Source organism: Catharus ustulatus, chromosome 2, assembly GCF_009819885.2.
Source record: "Catharus ustulatus isolate bCatUst1 chromosome 2, bCatUst1.pri.v2, whole genome shotgun sequence".
NCBI lineage: Eukaryota > Metazoa > Chordata > Aves > Passeriformes > Turdidae > Catharus > Catharus ustulatus.
The window spans coordinates 2,747,805-2,771,447 of NC_046222.1; the positions used below are offsets into that span (position 1 = coordinate 2,747,805).

The window sequence follows — 23,643 nt, forward strand, 5'->3', positions numbered from 1 at the left end:
CAGGACTAGAATGACAAAAATGAGCATGGCCTCTCTCTCTTTGAAGATGATCTAGAGCAAATCTTGAGCATGAAGAGCCCTCAATCCACCAGAAAACATGCAGGCATCAAAGCATGTAAACTAAGCTGCTGTAGTATAATTGAGGACCAATTTCAGGACTGGGTTTCACTTTCAAGGAAACTGGGACATGTGGATTTGTAGCACAAGTGCACAGGAGCTGAAAATGCAGAGCAGGTCCAGCTGTTCTGTATAAACCCTGAATGGCCCTTGCTGAAGTGATTATGCCTCAGAATACAATGAAATACATCTGAAGAAGGAGAAAACACAGGGAGTGGTCTCTTGCCCTGAGCTTTGTTTTCTCATGTAGTTTTAAGCAAAGTGTATTGCCTCGGGTACTGTTGAAAAATTAATAAACTGAGAGTATGGATGCCTATTTGGATAGCGTATTAATTGCAGCCAGTTCTTTTCTTTGATGCTGAAGAGGAATCCAATCTCCTGAGTAAAGCATTAGACCATTAGAATGAGCCTTGCACAGCAAAAATGAACAAAAATATGCAAATACAACTTAAAATGAAAAGAAACTTGCAAATGCTGCTTTATTTAATTCTTACAATAGGGAGGCACTTTTACATTAAAAAAGAAGTGCAGAGGTTTCATTATTAACTACAAAACTCTAAAATATTACTCCATGAAAACAAAGAGAAATAGTGTCTGTGTGACAAAGTGATTGGCTTTTCATGTCATTTTTATACAATTTATTACATTTAAACAAACAAAACCTTAAAAAATCCCTAAAAAACAACAGCAAAAAACCTTTTCTTCTGTTCCTGCAGGCCAGAAGCATTTAGAACACTGATGACACTTTGCTTTGTGTTCCTCATCTCTTACTTTCTGTGCTTGTTGTACAAGGCAGAGTCTGACCCAGGGGCTTTCCAGGATTAATGGGTGCCACAGAGATATTATAAAGTGATCATGTGTTTATTTGATGTCAGGAGTCTCAGCTCAGCTCTGCCTTGCATGCAAAACTTGCTTGTTTCAGTCAAGTAATTCCTCAGCTAAGACCTGCATGGCAGAGTGTGTGTGCTGGAATGGTGGAGGAGCAGGGAAGGACGACTGCAGGGAAGGATTTCCCCCCTTGTTTTCCATGGCATCCTAGCAAAGTGAACTAGTGATTAATGGCAATGAGCCCCTGGGTGTCAGCTTCTTGCTGGGCAGACTGGGAGCCTGTACTGGGTGAAAGTGGAGAGCAAATCCTGTACTCCACTACCCAAGTGGGAAGTGAAGTTACCAACAGCAATAATAACACTGAAAGATGGGCTCAGATTCTGCAGCACTGCTGCACTAACCCTTGCATTTAACACTGGAAGAAACCTCACTGATGTCACTCAGAATATCCCTGGAGAAAGGTAGTCCTCCAAATGGATATTGTCACAATCCATCCTTTTGGACATAGATTTCCACTTCAGTGTCTCAAGTGAAGACAGCAGAGCTGGGGTTAGGAATGCTGGCAGATAAATGTCTGTGCTTGATGGATGAGAGGATATATTTATACCTCACAGCAATTCTCTTGCTATTTATTTGGTTTGGGGTTAACAAAACCACCAGGTGAGCTGCACAGGGAGGCTTCTGGTGGTGTGAAAATGAGCTTGGAAGTGAAAAGAACACTCAAAGGATGTTAAAGAAATATTGGAAATGCTTGAAATCAGCACACCTGAGGAAAGCAATACTTTTCTAATTACCTGTTGGTTTATTAAAGTTGCCTGAGCAGAATATGGTTTTACATTCTGATGTTACTGGCAAAATCCAGGCTTTCAGAGGCAGCAGGGCTCACAAATAAATCTGTTCTGGAGCTCTCTGAAGGCAAGGTTACCCTAAATACAGGGAATATGATGGATCATCAGACTGTGCTTATGTTGAGCAGTGCTAGATTTGATGGAAGAAGTATTTGCTGCAATTCCTTGGTTTTACTTGGCAAATTCCAGTTTGATGTCCTGTGATGCAGAGCTCCTTCCTTCAAGCCACTTCCTCTGCTTTTCAAAATTGCCTGGGGTGTATTTTAACCCACTTTAAATGCAAATTATCTAACCTGATCCAGAACTCTTTTCAAACTCTAAAGCTGGGTTCTAAAGACAGACAAATTAAAGCTGGTCCAGTATAACCAAAACTGTTTTCAAAAACTGAGCTACTTAAAGGAACACTCAGATTTTGAAGTTGCTTTACCAACCTTGATACAACCTGTAAACATATTCACTGAGAGTTTGGGCTATAGATTCCAGGGTATTTTTTCCTTTACCAAAAGCATATATTACAAAACCTGTAGAGATTTTTCTTTGCATGTTATGCTTGAAAAAGTTTAATAAATCTGGCTTTGTTTAGATTCTAATACATTAAAAATTACTTGCAACTTTTAACTTTGTGCTGATGTATGAAAAATAAGATGTAGAATTCTTTCTAAACAGAAATTCCTAAATTTTCTATCCAAGCTAAATATGTCAAGGACATAGCATGAACGTGGAAGATAAATCTAGCTTTAAGATTTCCCATTGATATATATAAAATAATATTTTACAAAATTTTGATTGTCTCTTTCCAGCTGAACAGAGAGGGTTTTTTTTCCCTCCATTCTATATTAAAAGGGAGAAAACCATGCTGCTGCTTTTATTTCCCTGGCACATCTTGCATGAAATAATGCAAGCTCCATTATGGCATGAGACTAATTACACAAATTATATCTGAAAGAACTGAAGTTAAATTAAGATCAGAACAGTTACTGCATGATCAGTGGGCATGAGTGAGATCTGATGTCGTTGTGTTTGGAAATGGCTTCATCCAGATCCAGCTGTCTGCTGTTGACCTTCACCTCCATGCAGCCATTATAAAAAGCAGTCACTGGAGTAGCACCCAGAGGAACATCTGCACAGAAACACATTCAGTTTATTAGGCCAAGGCATGCAAATTCCAGTGGATTTTTCAGATCAGTCAAAACATGGGGAATACTCCACTCCCCATCCATTATTTAGTCTTGGAAGAAAAGGAGCAATTTGGCAGGAAACACTTGAGTTCTTCTCCCTTTTCTTTAAGATCAAGATCAAATCAGCAAAGCTGAGGAAGGCCAGTAAAATGTTAAATATGCATTAGAAGGCTGTTCCCATCCAGAAACCAAACTCCAGGAATGTATTCCATAGTAGCTTTTCCTGTATGAACAACAGTGAACCAAGAGCTTGTTTCCTGGAGCTCACTGTTCTTGTCCTGAGCTACAAACAGATGTTTCTGGGCTTAGAGGTCACACAAAGAACTGTCTTGCTTTTGCCAGGAAGCTACTCTATATTCAAATCTACAGATTCCCACTTGGGGCACCCCTGGGTTTTACTGCTTCCTCACTGCTGCTTCCAAGTGAATTCTCTGAGAGAGACTCACTTTATCTGCTGCTCATTTAGGTATTGTTGGGCTTGGAGCAGCATCAGCTCAGGGATGTGCTTCCAGGAAACAATATGTTAAGCACAAAGTCAAGCAGGCATTGCTCTCCAATCTTAGGGTACAACTGGCTTCTTACAAGGCAGACCTAAAGTGATGAAAGCACCTTCAGCAATTAGAATGAGAGTGCTTAGGAGCTGATCTCAAAAGCAGCCTCTTTTTTTTTTTTCTGTTCTTAATCACCCTATCCCTCCTTAGGAGACAGATCTGGTTCTCTTAGGAACAAGAAACACTGTTTTCTTCTTATTTTATTTTGCTGTAAGCTGAGGTATTACAAAGAGTCCTGTAAAATTGTTCCCTTCTGCTTTTTTTTCCCCAATGAGGAAAAACACTGCTGTCACAAAACCATGGAAATTTCACTGGTTGTGCTGAAATAACAGGGGAATACTCCCACCACTGTTACTAGTTTGTAGAAAAGAGTATCATAAATGGAGACTTATGGTCTTCATGAAATGCATGGGGTTTCTGAATAAAGAGATTTGTTTTTTGAAGTTTTTTTTTGTTTGTTTATTTGCTTTATTGTGTTAATTTGCATGTTTAAGATACCTTTTAAAACTTAAAACAGAGATGACAGAAAACTGAGATTAAGGAGCAGCTAACTAATACTTGCTTCTTATCTCTTTGGGATGCCTGAATAATGCAAAGCTCTTCATTCTGAAGATGTGGATTTCTCTGTGGCTGGCTAAAAAAGAATCATTTAAGCATCACAAAGATGAAGAGGCCCAAGAAATGACTGGAATCTTAGTGGCTCTGTTAAACTGCTGACTCACCTGTATTAACTAAATACTGACTCATTCCTTGTCAGTTCAAGGCATGTCAATCAAATTTGTGGCATTTTCTTAGGAATGGTGATTACTAAGAATTCCATAAAATAATAGAGAACACAGAACAGTTCTGCCAGTAGCAATATTGGAACCATGGCACCTTACCTCTAGCAATTTTCAAATTTTAATTCAGGTTTTGACTATTTCTCACCTGGGGTAATGCTATTTTTCCTCTTGATTCAGCCTGAAGTCACACTATTTATACAGAAGCATGTGCACACTTACTGGACCAAATAATCCTTGTGATAAGGATAATGTTAACTTTATGTCTCAATAATGTTAACTTGAAGCTTTGAACTAAGTATTTGCTGTTTTAACACATTCTCTGTCTCATAAAGATTGCCAGTCATCTCTTGCCCAGAGTTTAATTGTTGAAATTGCATTCCTGACTTCCCCTTCTGCACTTGTGGCACTTGGATTATTGACAAATGCCTGCTTTTCTTACATTTTTATGCAGTTCCTAAATTGTGCCAGATGGTGGCATTTCAGAAATGTGCAGTGCTCACCCAACTCAAAAATCAAGATGTTTTCCAAATTCAAACCTCTAGAGAGAGAGCCATGTCTCAATGTCCAGTTAATGCTATGTTGAAAAGCTAGCTGCCTCCAAAGCTGAACTGACTGGAGGGAACAAGAGGCACTTGAGGGGGAAAAAGCCTTTATTTTTTTGTAATTATTTTAGGCTTTTCCTAGCATGAGTAAGGCTGAATACAATCAGGCCTGTAGAAATAATCAAATTAATGAAAAGAAGCAGGCCTTACCTGGCAGGCCACCCAGGTAGGTGACAACATTTTCCATCATGGCTTGATGCAGAGTTGAGAGCTGCTCAGAATTGCTTCTGTCTGTGTGTGAATCAACAGCCAGTTCAAGTTCCTGTTTGGTCACTAGAAGTCCAACCTGCACTCTTCTGGGGGTACACAACTTCTTTGATTCCAGCTGTGCAACAGTGATGCTCCCAATGGTCACAGTGATTTTCTAGATGGAATAATGGTAGATCACCAAAGATGTCACATGTCACTTTAACAAATCATTATACTTAGCTCTGCTGCACTTTGCAAGTAGAAGAAAATATTAAATACTGGTATCTTCAGCTGGAAAAGCTGATGTGTAACCACTTGTGATGATGAATGACATTCTTAAATTTATAAGTGAGAATGTTTTACAGGGAACAACTTTGGCTACAGTTCTGAGGTGAAATCCTGTTTCACCTACAATTTTAAAGGTGTTCACTACAGGTTCTTATTTTGGGAAAAAGCTTGGATTAGCCATGGTGTGTAATTATGCTCTAGCTTGGGATGGCTGATGTAGAGGGATGTAAATGGGAACTTAAGGACAACAAAAGCTGTTTATAATTTGGAAGTAACACGATGCCTTTACTGTGTACACTGCTGTCACAGTTCCCTTTCTTCTCTGTGCATTTGGAATGAAAGGTTAAAGAAAACACGATGGAATGCATTTGAGTTCAGATTACAAAATGCAATCTCCCTGGCATGAGTGATTAGTGCTTAGTCACTATTAATAGAGATTTTCTGCACGTTATTATACGATCTAATTTTCAAAATATTGAGGCTACCAGCTCCACTGCAAGTGTGAGTAGCTTTTTTTAGTTTGACTTTTCACCTGGCAGCCACTAGGAGAATTGTAAGATCACCTGTGAGTCAGAGGAGTTAGAGTCCACTATGGACAATGCAAGAGGCACTGTTTCATTAGAAACCAAGGCAAACATAACACCAGTGTCTGTGGATGGGCGAATACTCAGAGTCACATTTATTAGCCAATCTTCAGCACTGTCAAGATTATCTGTTTTAAAGAGAATAATTGAAATTAGTAAATCCACCTGCTGATGAAAAATTAATATGGGGTTAAAAATTAGTACAGTAAATTCACGAATACAAGCCGCACTGAGTATAAGCCGCATCTCTGGGTCTTGGCAAACATTTCGGTTTTTGTCCATAGATAAGCCGCACCCGAATATAAGCCGCTTTGTCGTTCGCAGTGAGGACCTGCGTGCAATTAGTAACAGAACCGCGGGTAACAGAACCACGGGAGGGCGGGGTTTACTGGCTGAGCTAAGGCTGTGCAGGCTCGGCCCGCTAGGGGCCGCTGACAGGGCCAGATGGCCCAGCCCGGCGCTGCCGCTCAGGGCCCGCCGCCGCTGCCACTGGGCTCGGTCACCCCGGGTCGGCGCTGCCCTGCGGTGGCAGGCAGGGACGGAGCTTCCCCTGCTCCTACGGCAGTGGCGGCGGGCGGGGACGGAGCTTTCCCACGCCCGTGGCGCCGGCGGCGGGCAGGGACGGAGTTTCCCCGCTCCTGCCGCGGCGGCGGCGGGCGGGGACAAAGCACCCCGTCGGCTCCCCGAGCCGCGGCAATGCCTGCACGGGGCTCCCGTCGGCTCCCCGGGCCACAGCAATGGCGGCGCGCGCTTCCCCCCCCTCCCTGGGCCACAGCAATGGCTGCGCGGGGCTCCCGTCGGCTCCCCGGGCCACAGCAATGGCTTCCGCAGGGCTCCCGTCGGCTCCCCGAGCCGCAGCAATGGCGGCGCCGGCTTCCCCCCCCTCCCCGGGCCACGGCAATGGCGGCGCGCGCTTCCCCCCCCCTCCCCGGGCCGCAGCAATGGCGGCGCCGGCTTCCCCACCCCTCCCCGGGCCGCAGCAATGGCGGCGCCGGCTTCCCCCCCCCCTCCCCGGGCCGCAGCAATGGCGGCGCGGGCTTCTCCCCCCCTCCCCGGGCCGCAGCAATGGCGGCGCGGGCTTCCCCCCCCCTCCCCGGGCCGCGGTAGGGGCGGCCCGGGTCCCCCCTCTCCTCCCCGGGTCCCCCCTCTCCTCCCCGGGCTGCGGCAATGGCGGCGCCGGGCCCCCCCCATCTCTCCCCTGGGCTGTGGCAGAGGAGGAAAGAGAGCTCTCCCGCCTCTCTCCCCGCCCCCCGTGCTGCCTACAGGGAGCCAGGCTCCACCCGCGGTGCAACAGAGTAGCGATTTGTAACAATCGCAAAATGCCGACTTTGCAGCTGCTCGGCTCAGCACTCTGGCAGGCACTTCTGAGGTTGTATTAGCCGCTCCTGATTATTAGCCGCATTTCCGGTTTAGGAGCAAAATCTTAGTCAAATTGGTGCGGCTTGTATTCGTGAAATTACTGTATTTAATCTCCTTTCTACTATGGAAAAAAGAGTGCTACCTTTTGAACTTATAGAAAGAATTATAGCTCTAAAGAAACCCAAGCAAATAAAACAAACAAAAAACCCAGTTAACTTTTAATCCTGGATCTTCAATAGTGCCCAACCTCTGCAAATAAATTTCTGAATGTAAAGCACTCCTGAAACTGAGCATATGACATTACTGGGTAAGAATTCTCATTGAAGCAAATTCCTAAGTTAAGGGAATCACTGGTGGATGCAGAAGTGTATAGCTTAGTTTGTGTGCCTTTTTATATTTTCCTTCCTTTAAAATTTCATCATTTCTATCACCAGTCCAACAAAAAACATAGGGATAGAAAAATACTTACTGTAGTTTATCTGGAATGCTGCCATTCCAGTGCCAGGGTAGAAGGACCCTCTCCCCACTGCTACTAAGCAGTGTTTGCTCTGCTTTTCTTGAATAACTTCATTTACTCCTGAATGTCCCTGGTTCATCAGGTTCCAGGCCCGGATACAACCATCCAGCCGAGGGTTAATCTGCAGCAGAATGACAGCATTGGGGGTCTGAGTTTAAAGTTGGTTTTAAAATGTTAATCATGAGGCATTATTTTACATATCACCTTCTTTCTGGGTAGTCAATACCAGTCCTATCAATGCTATAGGTTACAGCAGTGATGCTGGGAGAAAACAAAGGGCAGGCATTTGGTATCTCAGATTTCAAAAGGTATTTCTGGTTTAACATTTCCCACTTTGCTGCCAGGGATCTGGACAAAACGAGATTGCTTCCACTTTTAAAGCTTATGTTGTGACCTAGACAAAAGCAGATTTTCTGTAGGTGAAAGGAAATGATCACTAGCAGTGCTCCTTGTTCAAAGCTTTATCTTTATACCAAAAAGATAAAAAGATAGACAAAGAAATTCCAGGAATTGTTTTCTATTGGATAAAGGGATGTCATTGTATTGTTCCATGGGTTTTTTCTCTGCATTGCTTTTGAGCAAAATTAATTTTTTATTTTTTATTTTTATTTAATCTAAATTCTTTGTTGAGATTCCCAATTAGTTTGAAGTAAACTGTAAAGAAACAGTTGAAACAACTTGACTGTACCCACTCTTGAGGCTGGGAGACTGAAAGAATCATGGGCCTTGTCCAGCCTGGGCTGCTGTAAAACCTTGCAAAAATGAAAGCTCGCTGTGCTCCTGCACAGTGAACGCTGCACTTATTTAGAGCTCAGCAAAAGCCAGGACCAGCACATGAATCACCCTGAAATGCACTCTCAGCAGCAGCAGTGGTGGTGATTTAGGGAATCTTAAAGCTATATTAGGAAACAGGCTACAGAATCCTCAAAGATTAGACCAGAAGTGCTGTGTTTTTACAAGTGAAGCCTTACTGAAGGCAGACTGAAAAACTTCACACATTTATTTTCAAAACAGTGGTTTAATAACCATGTTTTCATTTTCTAAATGGGTTCCATGCCAGGCTTGCTTCATCTGTGAGTCCCAGGAGTACAAAACTGAACAGAGCATGATCAACCAATATTAGTCTCATTATTATTTAATTACCTGTTTAACAAGAGCACCGCCCACTCTGCGAGGTAATCCTGCAATGTACACCTTGGTTTCCAAGAAACCCTGGGATTGTTTAAACAGAGTTCCTGGGCTGTTAATACTCATCACAGCCTCCTTAGCTATTTTTACACTGATGCTGTGTTCTAATTCTTCAACTGATATCTGGAATAAAATACAGATAATTACATACACACACAGGAATGTAGATTATATTAAATACTAATTACATAAGCCCTGTGAAGCATGACTAATGTTTCTTTAAATATCTACCTTGTAGAAGAGTTTTAGTCACTGTTTCAATTTTATTTAAACTTGATGCAGGACAGCTGTCCATATCCAGGGACATTCACAGGAGGGTAATAAAATCTAACTGACATTAAGAATTTGATGTGCTCTACAAATTGTGTGAGAAAAGCTTTTCATCTCAGGCTTGAAAAGCAAGATGAATTTTTGGTCTTGCTCTAAACACAAAGTATCCAGTAACTGTGCACTTGACCATGCAATCACAGTTATGAATATTCTGCCACTTTCCTTTTCATGTTTAAAATTAGTAATTGCTATGTTGATAGCTAGAGGTAATTATTTTTCCTTGATTGTTAAAAGGTAGTAGAATTTCCTGCTGCAAGGCATTCCTGTGCACTTCTTGGTTGGTTTTTAAATCTGGGGTTTGAATGCATCATTTTAAGCCTTTTAGTAGTTGCTCAGTTTCTCCCTACTTTATTTATCAGCATCTTCCCTGGGTGAGTAAAAGGAAGGGAATGGGAGAAGAAAATCCAACTTACTATATGCCACAGTCCATCATTAATGGCTTTGCCTCCACTGGTGACTTTTGTTCCAAACTCATTCTTGAATTGAATCTCAATCTTTCCATCCCGAAGAGCAAGCAAGATCCATGCTGAGTTGTCCAGGGATTCTGCATACAGGATAACCCCCTCTGCATCGTATGTCCGGAAATCAAACTCTGCTGTAAATCTGAGTTGTGAAGAAGGAATCTTAATAAGAAGACAGGAAAGGTGAAATACTGTGCAGCCTAGGGTAACTCATTAGTAGGGTTAGAGAGAGGTTCATAGGTAATAACTTTTGGTGTCCCTGCATCTGAGCAGTTGTGATTTTTTGCACGGTTATGGAACATACACCTTGTTCACTCAAATCCAGAGGGAAGTTTTCAGCTTAACACCCTGACCTGGGTTTTGAAAGAACCTTGGTGCAGTTCCCAAATTCACTCTGAGCTTTACTTGTGAAGGATATCCCGCTCCCCTGAGTAAAAAGAGAGATGTAATATTCCTATTGCATTTTTTAGGGATGAAAAGCAGATAAAATAGAAGATCTGTGACGTGCTTCACTTAACCTGGTTGCCAAGTGTTGTCCTGAAAGAATTATAACCTAGAAATTCTGCCCTTTATGTGCCATTTCCTCATTTGAGGATTTCTTGGCTGGATGTAGGTTGCATGTGTGTCTGTAGCAAAATTAGGATTTCCTGTGCAGTGGAAGAGAGGAGAGTAAAACACAGTCTTTGGGACTAGACAAAACAGTTTGAGGGTGAACAGAGAGCAAAGCACTGGAAGCTGGGTTTGCCAAGGCAGCTGTGACTCAGAACTGGGGCCGCTGTCCCTCGCAGTGCTGCTCTGTGTCCCCTAGATGGGGCTGTCCCTCGCGCTGTATTTACACCAGCGTTCAAACATTTATCATCTCAGAAAGCTCCTCCACGACAGCATTAGTGCCCAGTCAACTTGGAACAGCGGCAGAGGACAGAGTTCTCAGTATTTATGTCCATCTGTACGGTTCTGAGGCTCTGGGGATCAACAGCTCAACCTCCACTTGTCTGGTCACTAAGTCAGGGAACGCTGCAATTTCGGCTGCTGCAGCAAAGAATTCCAAGAGCAAAAAAGGGGTCAGTGCCATGGGAAATTGCTGTGACAGTAAAGAAAATCATCCAGCTGGTGCCCTAGACGAGGTGCTGTGCTCTGTGGGTGTCCTTGGAACACTCTGTGTGTAAAAGGAAGCCCAGGGACAGGCAAGGGGGCAATGGCCTGGTTTTGTTGCTCAGCAGGATGGGCAGAGCATGTTCCAGCTTCTAACTGGAACAGGGGTGAAGCAGCAGCAACGTCCAAACTAAAGCCATTCCCATGTATAATTGGAAGCTATACTGTAACTATTTTCATATAACTTCTGAATTTTATGTTGATAATTCTAAATGCCTTCCTGCTTTCTCATTCATTCATCATATAAAGGTATCTTATCCAAGGGGGAGATGGTGATATAATTTAGGCATGCAATGCATTCTTCCTAAACCCTCAGAAAATTATTGGAAACAAATGTCTTGTCATTCCAATGCATACTTTCATCAATAGCATATGCTTACCTTGTGACATTTGGCAGTTTGAACTTTAAGTACAGAACAGGAATTCCTATAAATTGCTCTGCCAGGTAAAGCAGTTGATAATTCTTTTCAAGATTCAGTGGGATACACTCAGTAACAGACTGAAAATGGTAGAGAAAAAAAGCTGTTAATGCATTGTGTTAATAGCTTATGAAACAACTCTTGTTGCCTGCTAGCCTTTTTTTTTATTTTTAAAATAATGGCTTACCTCTGTTTTGGGGTTTTTTGTTTTGTTTTTGTAAACTTGAATACCTATGGTGTGGTTTTGCTTTTGCTTGAAACATCCATTATTTAAACTACTGGAGGATAATCCAGGTTGACAAACAGTTCTGGTAGACTGAAGCTAATATTTAAATATTTAGTTTTTGAATTAGGAATTCCAGTGTTTCATCAGGCACTTTTCTTTCACCAGGGATATATGACACGCACCTTCTAGGGAACTACCAAGCTCCATTATTAAAGTTCTGCAGAATCTAAACCTGTTCAGGTGTTAGAGGGGAATGGACCAGAGCTATAATCTTGGGAAGATTGTGTTAAAGAGAAATTAAAGAATCACAGTTCTTATGGACAAGTAGGAGTCTGAAAGTCCCTTTGATCAGAGTTGAATCCCTCAAAACATGATTGTCTCCTCTGACTTTGCTATTCCTGATGCAGCAGTACCATTAAATGTACAGGTGCTCTTCTTGAATTTTATGGTTACTTCATTTTATGGCTGCTGGTGCCACTAGCCTTGGATTGAATATATTTTCAGCTGATTGATGTTTTTTTTTTCCTCCAATTAAAAGGCATGAAACTAATTTCCAGATAGAGAATTAATCACTTTTGAACAACAGTACTGAAAATAAGAGCATCTTCCAGCCTCATTACATCTCACCATTTCAAGGATAAGCAAAATGAAATAGAATGAGTGCCAAGTGTTGTTCATTAAATTCCAGAAAGTAAAAACAAGACCTAATACACAGACACTGGAAGTTGTGTCAGATCTTGTTCCTGTAGTGTAAGCCAAATTTTGTTACACTCAGAAGTGTTTATTATTGGCAGTTATCTGAGCTCACTTCAGATAACAACTCAGACTGCCTGAACTTTTCAAAGTATGCAGAGAACCATTTACAAAAAAAATCCACGGACTTCAATCTTTGAATCCCGATTCTCTGCAGTTTCAAACTTTGTGCTCCTAAGAAGTGTAAATTTTCAAACTGATCAAGAGCAGCCAATTTTGGCTGCAAGATGTTCTCCAACTGCAAATACTACTGGGTGCTTTTCCTTAAGCTATGGCAGATGAGAACTGTGGAAAACAGTCCAGGGTTTTTTTTCAATCCAAATGGGGTAATTCTGAAATAGTGGGTGAAAACTTTTGCACAGCCTAAGGAAAACATGGGAACATATGGACAAAAGGAACATTTTGTCTCTGAGTAGGCTGAACAGGGATTATTTGTTTGATAGGAGAAAGCTGAGGCTTATTTTGGAAGCAAGGAATAAAGATGCCTGGCTAAAGCAAGCTGCTTTTGACAGGACTCCTGTAAATGAGCATGCATGAACTGAATGGCATCCAAATCCCTGCTGCTTTGTGAGCCAAACCATAGATTAGAATCCCCAGCATTTTCTCAAGAATTTTTAATCAGTTCTCAAACAGCTTCCTATTTTCCTTAATCTAAGGTATCCTCTCATCAAGAAATACTCAACTTCGTGATTTTCTACATGGAATTTTACACAGCACAGCTTTACCTCACAGTTCTTCATGTCCTTGGAGAGCTTGAACCCCTTCTTGCCATCACAATAGCATCTGTAACTTCCTGGTGAGTTCACACAGAGTTGAGCACAAATATTTTCAGCACATTCATCAATATCTAGGGGAAATTGAAGCAGAATTTTTTTTTTCACAACACGGATTGAAAACTAACACAAATTAATGGAATAATGGACAAGAGATATTCTCTGGAATAACATAAATCCAAAAGGTGATTTAGTAATCTGATAGAGGCCTGGAGTGTAGAGCTGGAGACAATCTGGTCTGATTTCTGAGGCATAAGGTGGCTGATTAGTGAGAGACCTCATAAATTGCTATCACAGAAGGCACAAATCCCATTCTGGGCCAAATCTCTTCCCTTCCTTGTAAAACATAGTGAGAGCTCAGATTATGAAAAGTATCTATGGCAAATATGTGAAGAAAGGATGTGCTTTATTAATATAAACCCCAAATAAGCTCAGGGCAAAATACCTTTTAAAGTAACATACAATAATCTCATAATGCCTAAGTTTCAGACAGCATCTGCTTGTGGAGAACAGGGTGATTTGAGCTAAATCAACTAGAAGATTTTTGTATTTAGTAGGTTGTGCAAAATGTGGGTGATTTGGGCTTCAGATTAAAGAAACTGCAACATTTATTCTGAAAAAAAATAGCCCTTCTAGTGGGAAGAAAAAATTTTGTACCAATGCATGCATTTAAATCTGGAAGGTTTTAAGACTAAAATACTTTTCTTTTTTTTTTGCTGTTGTTTGCAGAAAGAGAGGTAAGGAAAAAGATAACAAGCCCTGCTCTGTTCTTCAGTCTAATAGTATCTGTCATCATAGATAGCTGTGCATAAATGTATGTAAATTCAATTTTCCTAATAAGCATAATTGAGTTTAGCCACCTACAAGCAGTACGCCAACGAAAAGCTCATGTCATTTGTATTTCTGTGTGCTACATTCCTGTCAGGCTGCACAATCCTGTCCTTAGACAGGATTTGGTGACTCATTTAATGTGGTTACAACAAGGTCTAAAAGCTTAGCAGCATAATCCTCCTGCTAGGGAGGTAAGACTTTCCCTGTTGGAATGTTGTCATCTTGCAACCTCTTGAATCCATGTTCCAGTAGAAACGCAACATTTACGTGGGTTGCATCAAATTGGATTTATCTGAAGGAAACCCTAAGGAGGAGTAAGAATTAATTACTGTGAAGTTTTTCTCACTTTGGTGCATGCAGGAACAGAACATTGTCAGTAGTGTTTTAATCCTGTAGTAACTGGACAAAGAGCTGACACTTGGATATGTAATCACTGCAGAGCTTTGTCACAAGAGACCTGCAGGAAAAGCCAAGGAGCAAAAGATTCATGGCTACCAAGAAGCTGCTTTTGTGTCCTTTTGAGCAGTAATACAAGGCAATTTTTTAAATAAAAACCAGTCACTGATAGATTTTTCTTAAACTGACAGTGCAGAAGATGAATTTTCATTGTAAAACTCTAAGTGCTTTTATATCTGTTTACAACTGAAATTTAATCTCTGATGTGCAGCAAACAGAACTCTAGCAAGCAGAGAGAAATAAAACAATATTCTAAGACAAATATGCAAATACTTTCAACACTGGAGAAGTTATGGTCTTTGCTTGAGGGGCCTCTTGCTACTTCTGCTAGCTATCAATACTTTTCAACTTTGTTATAATTGTTACAGAACTTTGGAGATTTTTAGTTACAGATTTTCATTTCAGGGAAATTCTTTTGGAGCAGCTCCTTTTTTCACAGTTTCTCTGGATATTTAGGAATAGTTTTATTTGATATTTGAGGTCTTTATTAAAAAAACCTTTCAAAAATATCTTTGGAAAACTGCCTTGCTGTCAGGAAACACAGACTGGAAACCTAATAAACTATTAATTAAATAGAGAATATGAAGATTAAGAAATGCACCAGTAGATGAGGAGCTGAGTTTGGTATAGCAATGGATTTAAAAACAAGAAAAGAGGAAGGGAAAGATGGAAGATATGAAAAAGGAGGAGCTGGGGGCAAAGACCCACCTTCACAATTCTTGGAAGTTGAATTATATGTGTAGCCTTCTGGACATTCACACTCATATCTCCCCTGGGTGTTTTTACAGGTGGCTGTCCCACAGATGTTTGGATGTAGCACACATTCATTTATATCTAGGCACACAAACAAGTTATTAAAAAACAACTCCCACTCTTGCACACCATTTTTCTTTCCAACTTTATCCAACACTGTGCAAACTGAGTAAGGCTGGCAAATTGTGGTGGCAGCTCTACCGTGCTGTCACAGCAGACTAGAGCTATAGCCAAAAAGATTTCCAGAGGGTGTAAAAGACACTTCTGCATGCCCCAGTGAAAAAATTCTCTGCCTGTGTCTCTTTCCCATCCCTTCATGCCTTCTGTGAGTAACAGGGAAAGGGATGCATGTCTAGGAAGGCAGAGGGAGAAGCAGGCTACAGATTTCCCATAAACTAAAGCAGACTGCATAGTAAAATTACATCTGAGAAAAAGACATCCTGAAAGACAAGAGATAATCCAATCAGAGGTTCTTCTGTGCTACAATCAATTCATGTCAGTTTTCTTTTAACTGGCTGTGCTGAGAGGTGTTCAGGTTCCTCACTGTCTCCCTATCCCTCAAACCATTTTAGTGTCTATCTTCTGTCTTGTTCCCAATTTGTCAGTGTCATTTTCCCAATGCCCATGTGGCTGTGGGATTCAGGGTATAGTATCAATCTTATTAAGTGTCTTTGAGACAGAAAATGATCAGATCCCTGATAGTACTTCACTCCCATTCACAAATGGAGGGATCATTCTGGTTATCTCTGTGGTTTTGTAGCAGTTGTGGAAACGGTGCTGCACAGGAGATTCTACCACTGGCTTGCTTGGAGTCCTGGAACTGTATTAAGTCAAAGCTGCATTGAATTCAGGTAAAAAGTGTATTCCTGGTTATTTAACTTTGTCATTGCATGTGATAAAATACTTGAATGCAGTTTATCAAATGATTACACTAAAACTCAAGAAACTAAGGTATATTAGTCTATTTTTATCTTTGATTACTTTTAAACTAGGTTTTCCAGTATCCTCCCAAGAATTAGAGAGGGTTCTAATCAATTTATCTGCTTGCCCTTTATCACAAACCCACAGTCTTCTGTCATTCTGGCATGTCTTTGGAAGTTATTAATTCCCCAAAATATTTAGACTAAAGAAAGTGACAGTGGAAGATGACCATCAAGTTTAGCCTCTAAAATTATCTTGCATTATCCAAAACTGTTGTCCTTATTTGGTAATAAAATATGACATTAAAAGGGGAATGAAGTTGTAATTTTTTCTAGCAATGCAGTAAGAACTGCTAATTATGTCAATACACAGTCTCTATTTGGAGCAGCATCAAGCATGTAGGTTATGGCCAAGAGTAGACACAAGCATGTACAGAAAAAATTATGCTCAGTGAATCAAAGAAAAACCTTTCTCTCCTTCAAGAGATTTCTTTGATTCATTAATAGCTCCTTCTCCAATGAACTTCAAACTGCAGAAAGAGCAGCATGGCTAATTAGGAGTGATTTAGCCTAAATCAGTGTTTACCAGAGAGAATTTCCATGGTAACAATATCAGCTCTTTGCATCACTTTTGATTCTTGTTTCAGTGTGCTTAAAGGATATGTGAAACTAGTGAGAGACCAAAATGAGCTTTATGGAGCTCCAGTAAGGAAGCAGGATCTCATCTACAGCTGTTCCCTCTTTCTTTTTTTTGCTTCTTGATCTGGTTCATTATTTGGCTGCCCAAATACCTGCAGTGTGTAAGGAATGAGCAGCCAAACTAAACCAGGACTGGATGTTTCAGAGGCAATGCAAGAGCATTTATGGAACTATTGGATCAAACCCTTCCCTCTCTCTGGTCAGCAGGCACTGTGGTGGCATGGAAAGGTGTTCCCCTGAAGTGTCCCCACCTCCACAATCCCTTTTGTTGGAATGCATGAAGTAGCCATCTTCACACAGGCAACGGAAACTCCCAGGGAAGTTGGAACAGCGTTGGCTGCAACCTCCGTTGAAGTCTTCACATTCATTTATATCTGTAAAGAAAAGGGAATAAAACTCTCTGCTGAGGGTGGCATCAACTGACAGCTGCAAATATTCAACAGTGGGAATGGAACTGTGCTTCTGAGAACCAACATCACATGAAACTGAAGACTGTACCTTCCTCACAGTTCTCTCCTCTCCATCCTGCTTTACAGACACAGGTATACTTGGCTTGTCCATCTATACAATCCTTATATCCATCTTTATGGCATGGCAGGGGGCTGCACTGGTTAGGAATTTCTGTGGGATGGAAAATATAGAAAATCTTTGTTATCTGGGTTTATTTCTCCTCAAGAATCACTTTAATCTTCCTCCTTTTCTTCCTACAAGTACCTGTCATGAAATAGGAAAGGTCTTGATGAATACCATGACGCACAATCTTGCTACTCATTCTGTCAACAAGAATTTTCAAGTGAGAACACTGAAAGTCTCCAGTACTTTTTCTTTGTTAGACAGAAAACAACTAGAAGACAAATTACTTGCTAAGCTAATCCCTGCAAGATGTGACCAGACTTGGTATTATTATATTTAAAAGATGTATTTCAGTTTCTAAAGAACAGTGCTCTGTCCCCACCACACTACCACAAAGTTCACTAGAAAGATCAAAGTTCCAAGAATTCAAGATTAGAGAGCTGAGTTTCTCTATTCAAGAGTGGTCAGACAGAGAAACTGGTAATTTATTGCATTATTACAAACTGATCTGGAAAACATGTTCAGCCATGACCATATGCAGTGTAATTACTAAGGATGTTTTGCCTTCCATTGCTTTCAATGATAAAACCAGTGTCAGATGGTTAAGAATAAGTATTCTTATTCAAAACTAACTGAAGTTCATTTGATATAACCAGGCTCTAGGAGATTTAGAGAGATGTTTAAACTGTGACAAGTAGGAAATATGGTAAAAATGGCTTGCTATGAATTTACTACAAAGAGCACAATTCATGCTGGACCTGTGAATGTATAGGCATAAAAATCATACATTTGAGAAACATCCTAAGTTTCATGCTTTGTTACCTTTTGTTTGGAATCAATGACTGTGTTCCAGATAATATTTTAATGTTTGTTTTGTTTTTTAAATCTTCAGTTGATAATGTAACTGTGGGCCAAAGAGTGGTAGAAATAACAATTAACAAGAGAATCCTGACCCTACCTGATAAAACATGACTTGCTAGAGGCAAAGGGTTTGGTATAACTGTTAAAGATGTGGTAGAGTACAGAGGACACACTGGGGAATATTGCTGGGTTGGTGTAGGACACTTTGCTTGCAGAATTCTGCCTTCCACGTTGCTGTCAATTGTGTTCCTTGAACTTTATAAAGTTAAAAGGAGTCACTTAAACTGCTTTCTCTGGAAATGTACTGTCTCACCTCACTTTTTTGGTAAATTTCTGGTTTTGATTATTGAGTTTGCCTGAGCTAAATGGTTATTTGTCTCTTTTTGTATCCCTGTGAACTGTTTTTTAGCCACTGTGTGTTCCAACATCGGCACTTACCCTTGACACAAGCCCTCAGGTCAGCTGGAGAGTCTGGAGTGACTGAAGCCACCCTGAACACCCCTGCTCGATGGGAGGCCAGGCAGCCTGCAAATGCAAAGCCACACAATCAGCTCAGGGTGCAAACAACTCATTTACACTGAAATTACACCATTGCTGCATAGCACCTTCAAAGAGCCTGTTCTCACAGCCTGAACTGCGAAACTGGTCTGGGCATGTTAAGGACAGCTGATCACAGCCCAGCCTTCAGAGTGTCTCTGTGAGGATCTCAGCACACGGGACATTTTCTGCATTATAATCAGCATGGAAATCATCCCAGTGCTAAGGGCAGAAAAACTATAAATCAGTATTACCCAAATGAGAGCATCACTGAATCATACACTACAGTTTTTTAGGGGGGTGGTTTTTGTACTTACTTAAATATTTGGGATAAAAATATTCCTGCAGAAAGAAAAGAAAAATAAAGGCTAAGAAAAAGTTCAGGTAGATAAAATGATAGCAAAATACACCACTGAATATAATCTAAAGTACATTGGTATTATAACTATAAAAGAAGAAAAAAGTTATTTTGAGTCACAGAATATAGGACTGGTTTTCTATATGACTGCTGTTTGGGCTAAAGCAGATGATTATTTAATATACACAGTGGAGAGATTAAAATACTGCACTGAATTGGATGGACACTTGCAAAATGAAGGTAATGCAAATGAACTGGGTGTCAAAATTACTTTGAAAATTGTCTAAATGGGAGATCTTGCTCAGTGTTGTTATTGGGAGCTGTGAATTCCGTGTGCTTCTGTCTTTCCCTCTGCAAAGAACAACTATCTATGTCATGGATACTCATAAAATACTTACAGTTTCAGGATTATTTTCAAAGATTTCCCTGGCTTCTTCCCTATTGCATAATTCTTCAATGCATTCTCTTTCTAGATTTCCCTTCTTACTTTCTTCCATGAAGGAGTTTGCTCGGCGTTTCCTCAGCAGGAACTGAGAGGCATGCTGCTGGGGTAAAACTGGGAGGAACAAAGCAATTCTGTTATTATTTATCTCTTTCTGCAAGAGCTGAAAAATGCTGCAAACACTGAGCAAATGTGAGAATTTAACACAAAATTCTGAATTAAATGCTTAGTGAGGAGTTGATGTTTGTTTTGAAAAACAATAGAAGAAAGGAAGAAATAGAAGAGGAAGAAATTCTAGGATTCTGTATGTGGGGGCTGTTTCTGATCAAAAAATCCTTAATCTGTGCTATTAATCCCTAATAGCATCCATGCCTGAATAATCATTTACATGTCATACTCAGGACAAGGTTTATTTTTTTGGATTATGGTTATTACAAAGTGAGATATGTAACCAAGTAGATTTAAAAAGCTGATTACATTACTGCTTTCAGTGATATGCAAGTAAATATTCTGACCCTATTTAATTGTCTTACAAAGTCAGGCTCCCTGTTATACATAATTAACATAAATGTCATTTTATTTTTCAGAACAGTGAAAAACAAGACAAAGGTGAGAATGCTATCCTGGCAATATCAAGGCGGACAATCTATAAATACATTCACATTTTACAAGGTAAAACAATCCTAGCCAGCTTTTATATTTCAGATCCAGCATGAATCATTACTTAATTGTCATGTATCTGGTTACTGTCATTTTAGTGACTTTTAGCAAGTGGTGAACATTGAGAAATGACACTAAAAGTGAAAGATGTCTGCTTCAATGCTCTTTGCAGAGCACACAACACTCCAGGAGCAGCCTCTAAATGAGACTGCCTGGTTTAATTTTTGGCTATAGCTGGTGATCAAGAGAGAAATGGATGAGCACAAGTGGAAGAAGTCCAGCTGACAGGGATAAAGAGTGCAGATGGCACATGTTAACTGGAGAGCACCACAGCTGCCCTCCTCTCCTCAGCCTCTGCACAATTTAACCTTGCAGAGCTGCCCCACTGTGAGGGTTGTGACACCTGCACTGCCCATCAGGTGTGGTGGCCGTATTTCATCCCAGCTCCACAGAAAAGAGCTACTCAAGGACACAAAGTCCATCCAGCACTGCCTGTGGCAATTCCTCAAACCCAGAGCAGCTTCATGAGCCACACCAGCAGCCAAGTGCTAGAGGAGAGCTTCCAGTTTCTCTGCACTAACAGGAAAAAAAAAAGTGAAGGAAGCTGACTAGAAAGAGCAGCTAATGAGGCCCAGAGCTTGAATGGATACAGATTTACCATTGAACTAAAACCACACCATCCTAAACACATTAAAGGTCTCTATCAAGTGACAGGCAACATTCTGAAGTGCTGCAACGCTGGGTAATGACCTGAAAAAACCTTTGTGTTACAGCCTCCTGAGTAAATTTGAAGTGGACTGAGCTTGTGACTACAAACTCATCTATTTGCTTTCATTCTGGTAAAACTAACAATCCTGGTAAGGCAGTAAGTAAGATTTCCTGAGCACAAGGTGGATGTAGCACAGCTCACCTCTAAGGTTTTACAGCACACCTCTACTCAGAGAGCAACGAGCAAGCTGCTTAGAAATGAAAGAAGTGTCAGTTAACTAGACTAAATGCTTTATTGCTCAGTACTAAGAAAAATGTAGAAAGACCATCTGTCCTGAGGCAAAAGGAGTGACAACAAAAATAGGAAAACTGTGTATTATAGCTGCTGGGTTTATTTCCATGGGAGATTTCTACCCCCACATGTTGACATAGCTGTGGTGCACAGGCTCTGAGGTGTAGATGGTGCCTCATTCACAGCTGACTTTAAACCAGCTTCTTTTGACCTTTAGCTACACCGCGTTTTCACGTAGTTTCACAGTAAATAAAAGACAAGAAATTTTCAGTTGTGTGCAAACAGATGTAACACATTCTACTTCATGTCTTCAATACAGTGGGGCAATGGGAAAGTCTCTTCCCCTAAATCAGAACCGTTTATCCTTCTCCCAAGTTGATCTCCTGTAACTTCTGACTTTAAATAAAACATGTAACCCAGAGCAACTGCCCCGGGTTTTTAGTGCAAATATTTCAATCCCCACACACACAAGTAGCAGTGTGTTTATTCATCTGTGTTTTAATTACAAAGATTATGATAGGACCTTTACTAAAAACAAAAACTCCTGCCTGCTTCTGCCAGTGTGATTACAGGAAACTCCAGCCCATTTCTGACCCTGCCAAACCAAGTTAACCCTTAATGCACTCGGGGTGCTTCACGTGGTGATCACTGAAGCTTTGTGCAATTCCAGAGCCTAACAATTTCCAGAGGTGGTGTACAGCCCCTGTGTAGTGCATGCTTATCCAGCATCTAAAAGTGATGCTACTAAAAGAGAAAAAAATTGTGTGAGACAATGAGATTCAGTGGTTTCTTGTAGCTGTTCTGCTGTGCAGATGCACCCATAAACCTGCTTAAAAAGCGTTGCTTAAACACAACTTAGAGCTGCTTACCTAAGACCCCAGCCAAGGAAAGCAGGTGAATAAAACTGAATAAAAAGTGACACCACTGTAGGCAGCGGCACAATCTGCACAGCTCTGTAACTCCAGTGATGAGAGTATCCTGAAAAGCTCATCAGTGACATTATGCAGCCAGCAAAAAAAGTCAGCCACTAATATTTACCTGCAACTTCTCCAAAATGCATCCCTCACCTATGTTTGACCAAATCCACCTGCACTGAGGCTTGCAGAGGCAACTTTATGATTACTGAACGGTATAAGCTGCATTATTTAGCTGTTTTCTCTTCTTCCCTCTCTCCCCCCTGCCATTCCAGAAAACCCTGGCACTGTTCAGAGCTGGGGATAGGAAACTGGACAATATGGACCACAGAAATTTTGGATAAGCAGGACAGCTGATTTCCTGCTGCTATGACAAATGATAAGGTATGCAGGGGAGGAGATAAACAGAACCAAAAACATGGTGAAAACAGGAGAAAAGATCATTATGAAATATTTATTAGAAGATTTCTCTTTAGGACCTGTTAAAATTGATATAAAATGAGCTTTCAGTACTGCTCCCTTCCCAAGTCAAAAACCCCAGCACCACGCAGAATAGCAAACACTCGGTTTCTGTTCTGCCAGTTTAATCATTAGTGAAACAGGCTTACTTTGAGCTGCAATTCTGCTTGTTTCAGCTACACTGTCTTCTTTCACTATTAAGCTCAAAGACGTTTGTGTCAAAGACAGAATGATTTATTTTATTTTATTTTATTTTTTATCTGTACGTGAGAGCAAGTAGCTCTTAGCTAGGCTGGGAGGTCTGAACTTACAAAAAGGCTCAGTGCCGCTTGCCTGGGCTGCACAATACAGCCACTCTCCCGAGCGGACCGTGATCTCCCACGGCTGCTCCTGCAGGGGAACCCAGCTCCCTGTGCACAGCCTTTCCTTCCCGGGGGCGGCTGAGCCGCGCTGCGAACGCGAACAGCTCCAGAGCCGCGCACAGCGCCGGGCCCGGCTCGGGAACCCGCGGGAACCGGCACCGAGGGGGACCCGGTACCGAGGGGTGCCCCGGGACACAGGAGAGCCCTGGCACCGAGCAGAGCACCCGCGCTGCCCCCGCCGGCCGGGCCGGGCCGCCCCTCGCCCCCCACACGGCCCCGCGCCTCCCCCGCCTCACTCACAGGTCGCCGCCTCGGCCAGGGCGATGGCCAGCGCCAGCAGCGGGAGGCACCGCGGGCCCCGCGGCCTCATCGCTACCGGGGGCCGGGACTGCGCGGCTCAGCTCTGCGGGGCCGGGCGAGGCTGTGGGGGCGGGAGGGAGGGGCAGCGGAGCGGCGGGGGAGAGGCCGGGCCGGGGCCGGGCAGCGCTGCCCTGCGGGAGCGTCACCAGGGCGCCGGGCACAGCGCCGCGGGGGCGCGGGCGGGTCGCGCCCGGCCCGGCCCGCCCCGCGGAGGCGGCGGCCGCGCCCAGCGGATCCGCGGGCATCCCCGGCGGGAGCGGAGTGCGCACAGCGGGCAGGACCCCCGGAGCTGTAGGGTCGCTCCCCATGGTTT

At 42.0% G+C, this 23,643-nt stretch overlaps 1 protein-coding gene across 1 annotated transcript; it reads right to left on the reverse strand.

Annotated features, from left to right (window-relative positions):
• Window positions 1-565: 565 nt before the first annotated feature.
• PROS1 (protein S) lies at window positions 566-23,374 on the reverse strand. Its single transcript, XM_033052292.1, has 15 exons — window positions 23,271-23,374; window positions 19,532-19,689; window positions 19,093-19,117; window positions 18,677-18,763; window positions 17,303-17,425; window positions 17,056-17,178; window positions 15,141-15,266; window positions 13,098-13,219; window positions 11,355-11,473; window positions 9,775-9,964; window positions 8,987-9,154; window positions 7,796-7,964; window positions 5,947-6,095; window positions 5,057-5,270; window positions 566-2,913 (listed from the first exon to the last, which is right to left on the reverse strand). Exons 1-15 carry the CDS (start codon window positions 23,338-23,340, stop codon window positions 2,768-2,770), a joined length of 1,989 nt encoding a protein of 662 aa, XP_032908183.1. The 5' UTR covers window positions 23,341-23,374; the 3' UTR covers window positions 566-2,767.
• Between the last annotated feature and the right edge of the window lie 269 nt (window positions 23,375-23,643).

Excerpts from the sequence above, each read along its gene's own strand:
- PROS1 (XM_033052292.1), bottom strand. The coding sequence starts at position 23,340 with ATGAGGCCGCGGGGCCCGCGGTGCCTCCCGCTGCTGGCGCTGGCCATC. Across the intron at positions 17,179-17,302 it reads AGGAGAGAACTGTGAGGAAG|ATATAAATGAATGTGAAGAC; the intron begins GTACAGTCTTCA and ends TTTTCTTTACAG. Across the intron at positions 15,267-17,055 it reads CAACAAAAGGGATTGTGGAG|ATATAAATGAATGTGTGCTA; the intron begins GTGGGGACACTT and ends TTGTGTGCCTAG.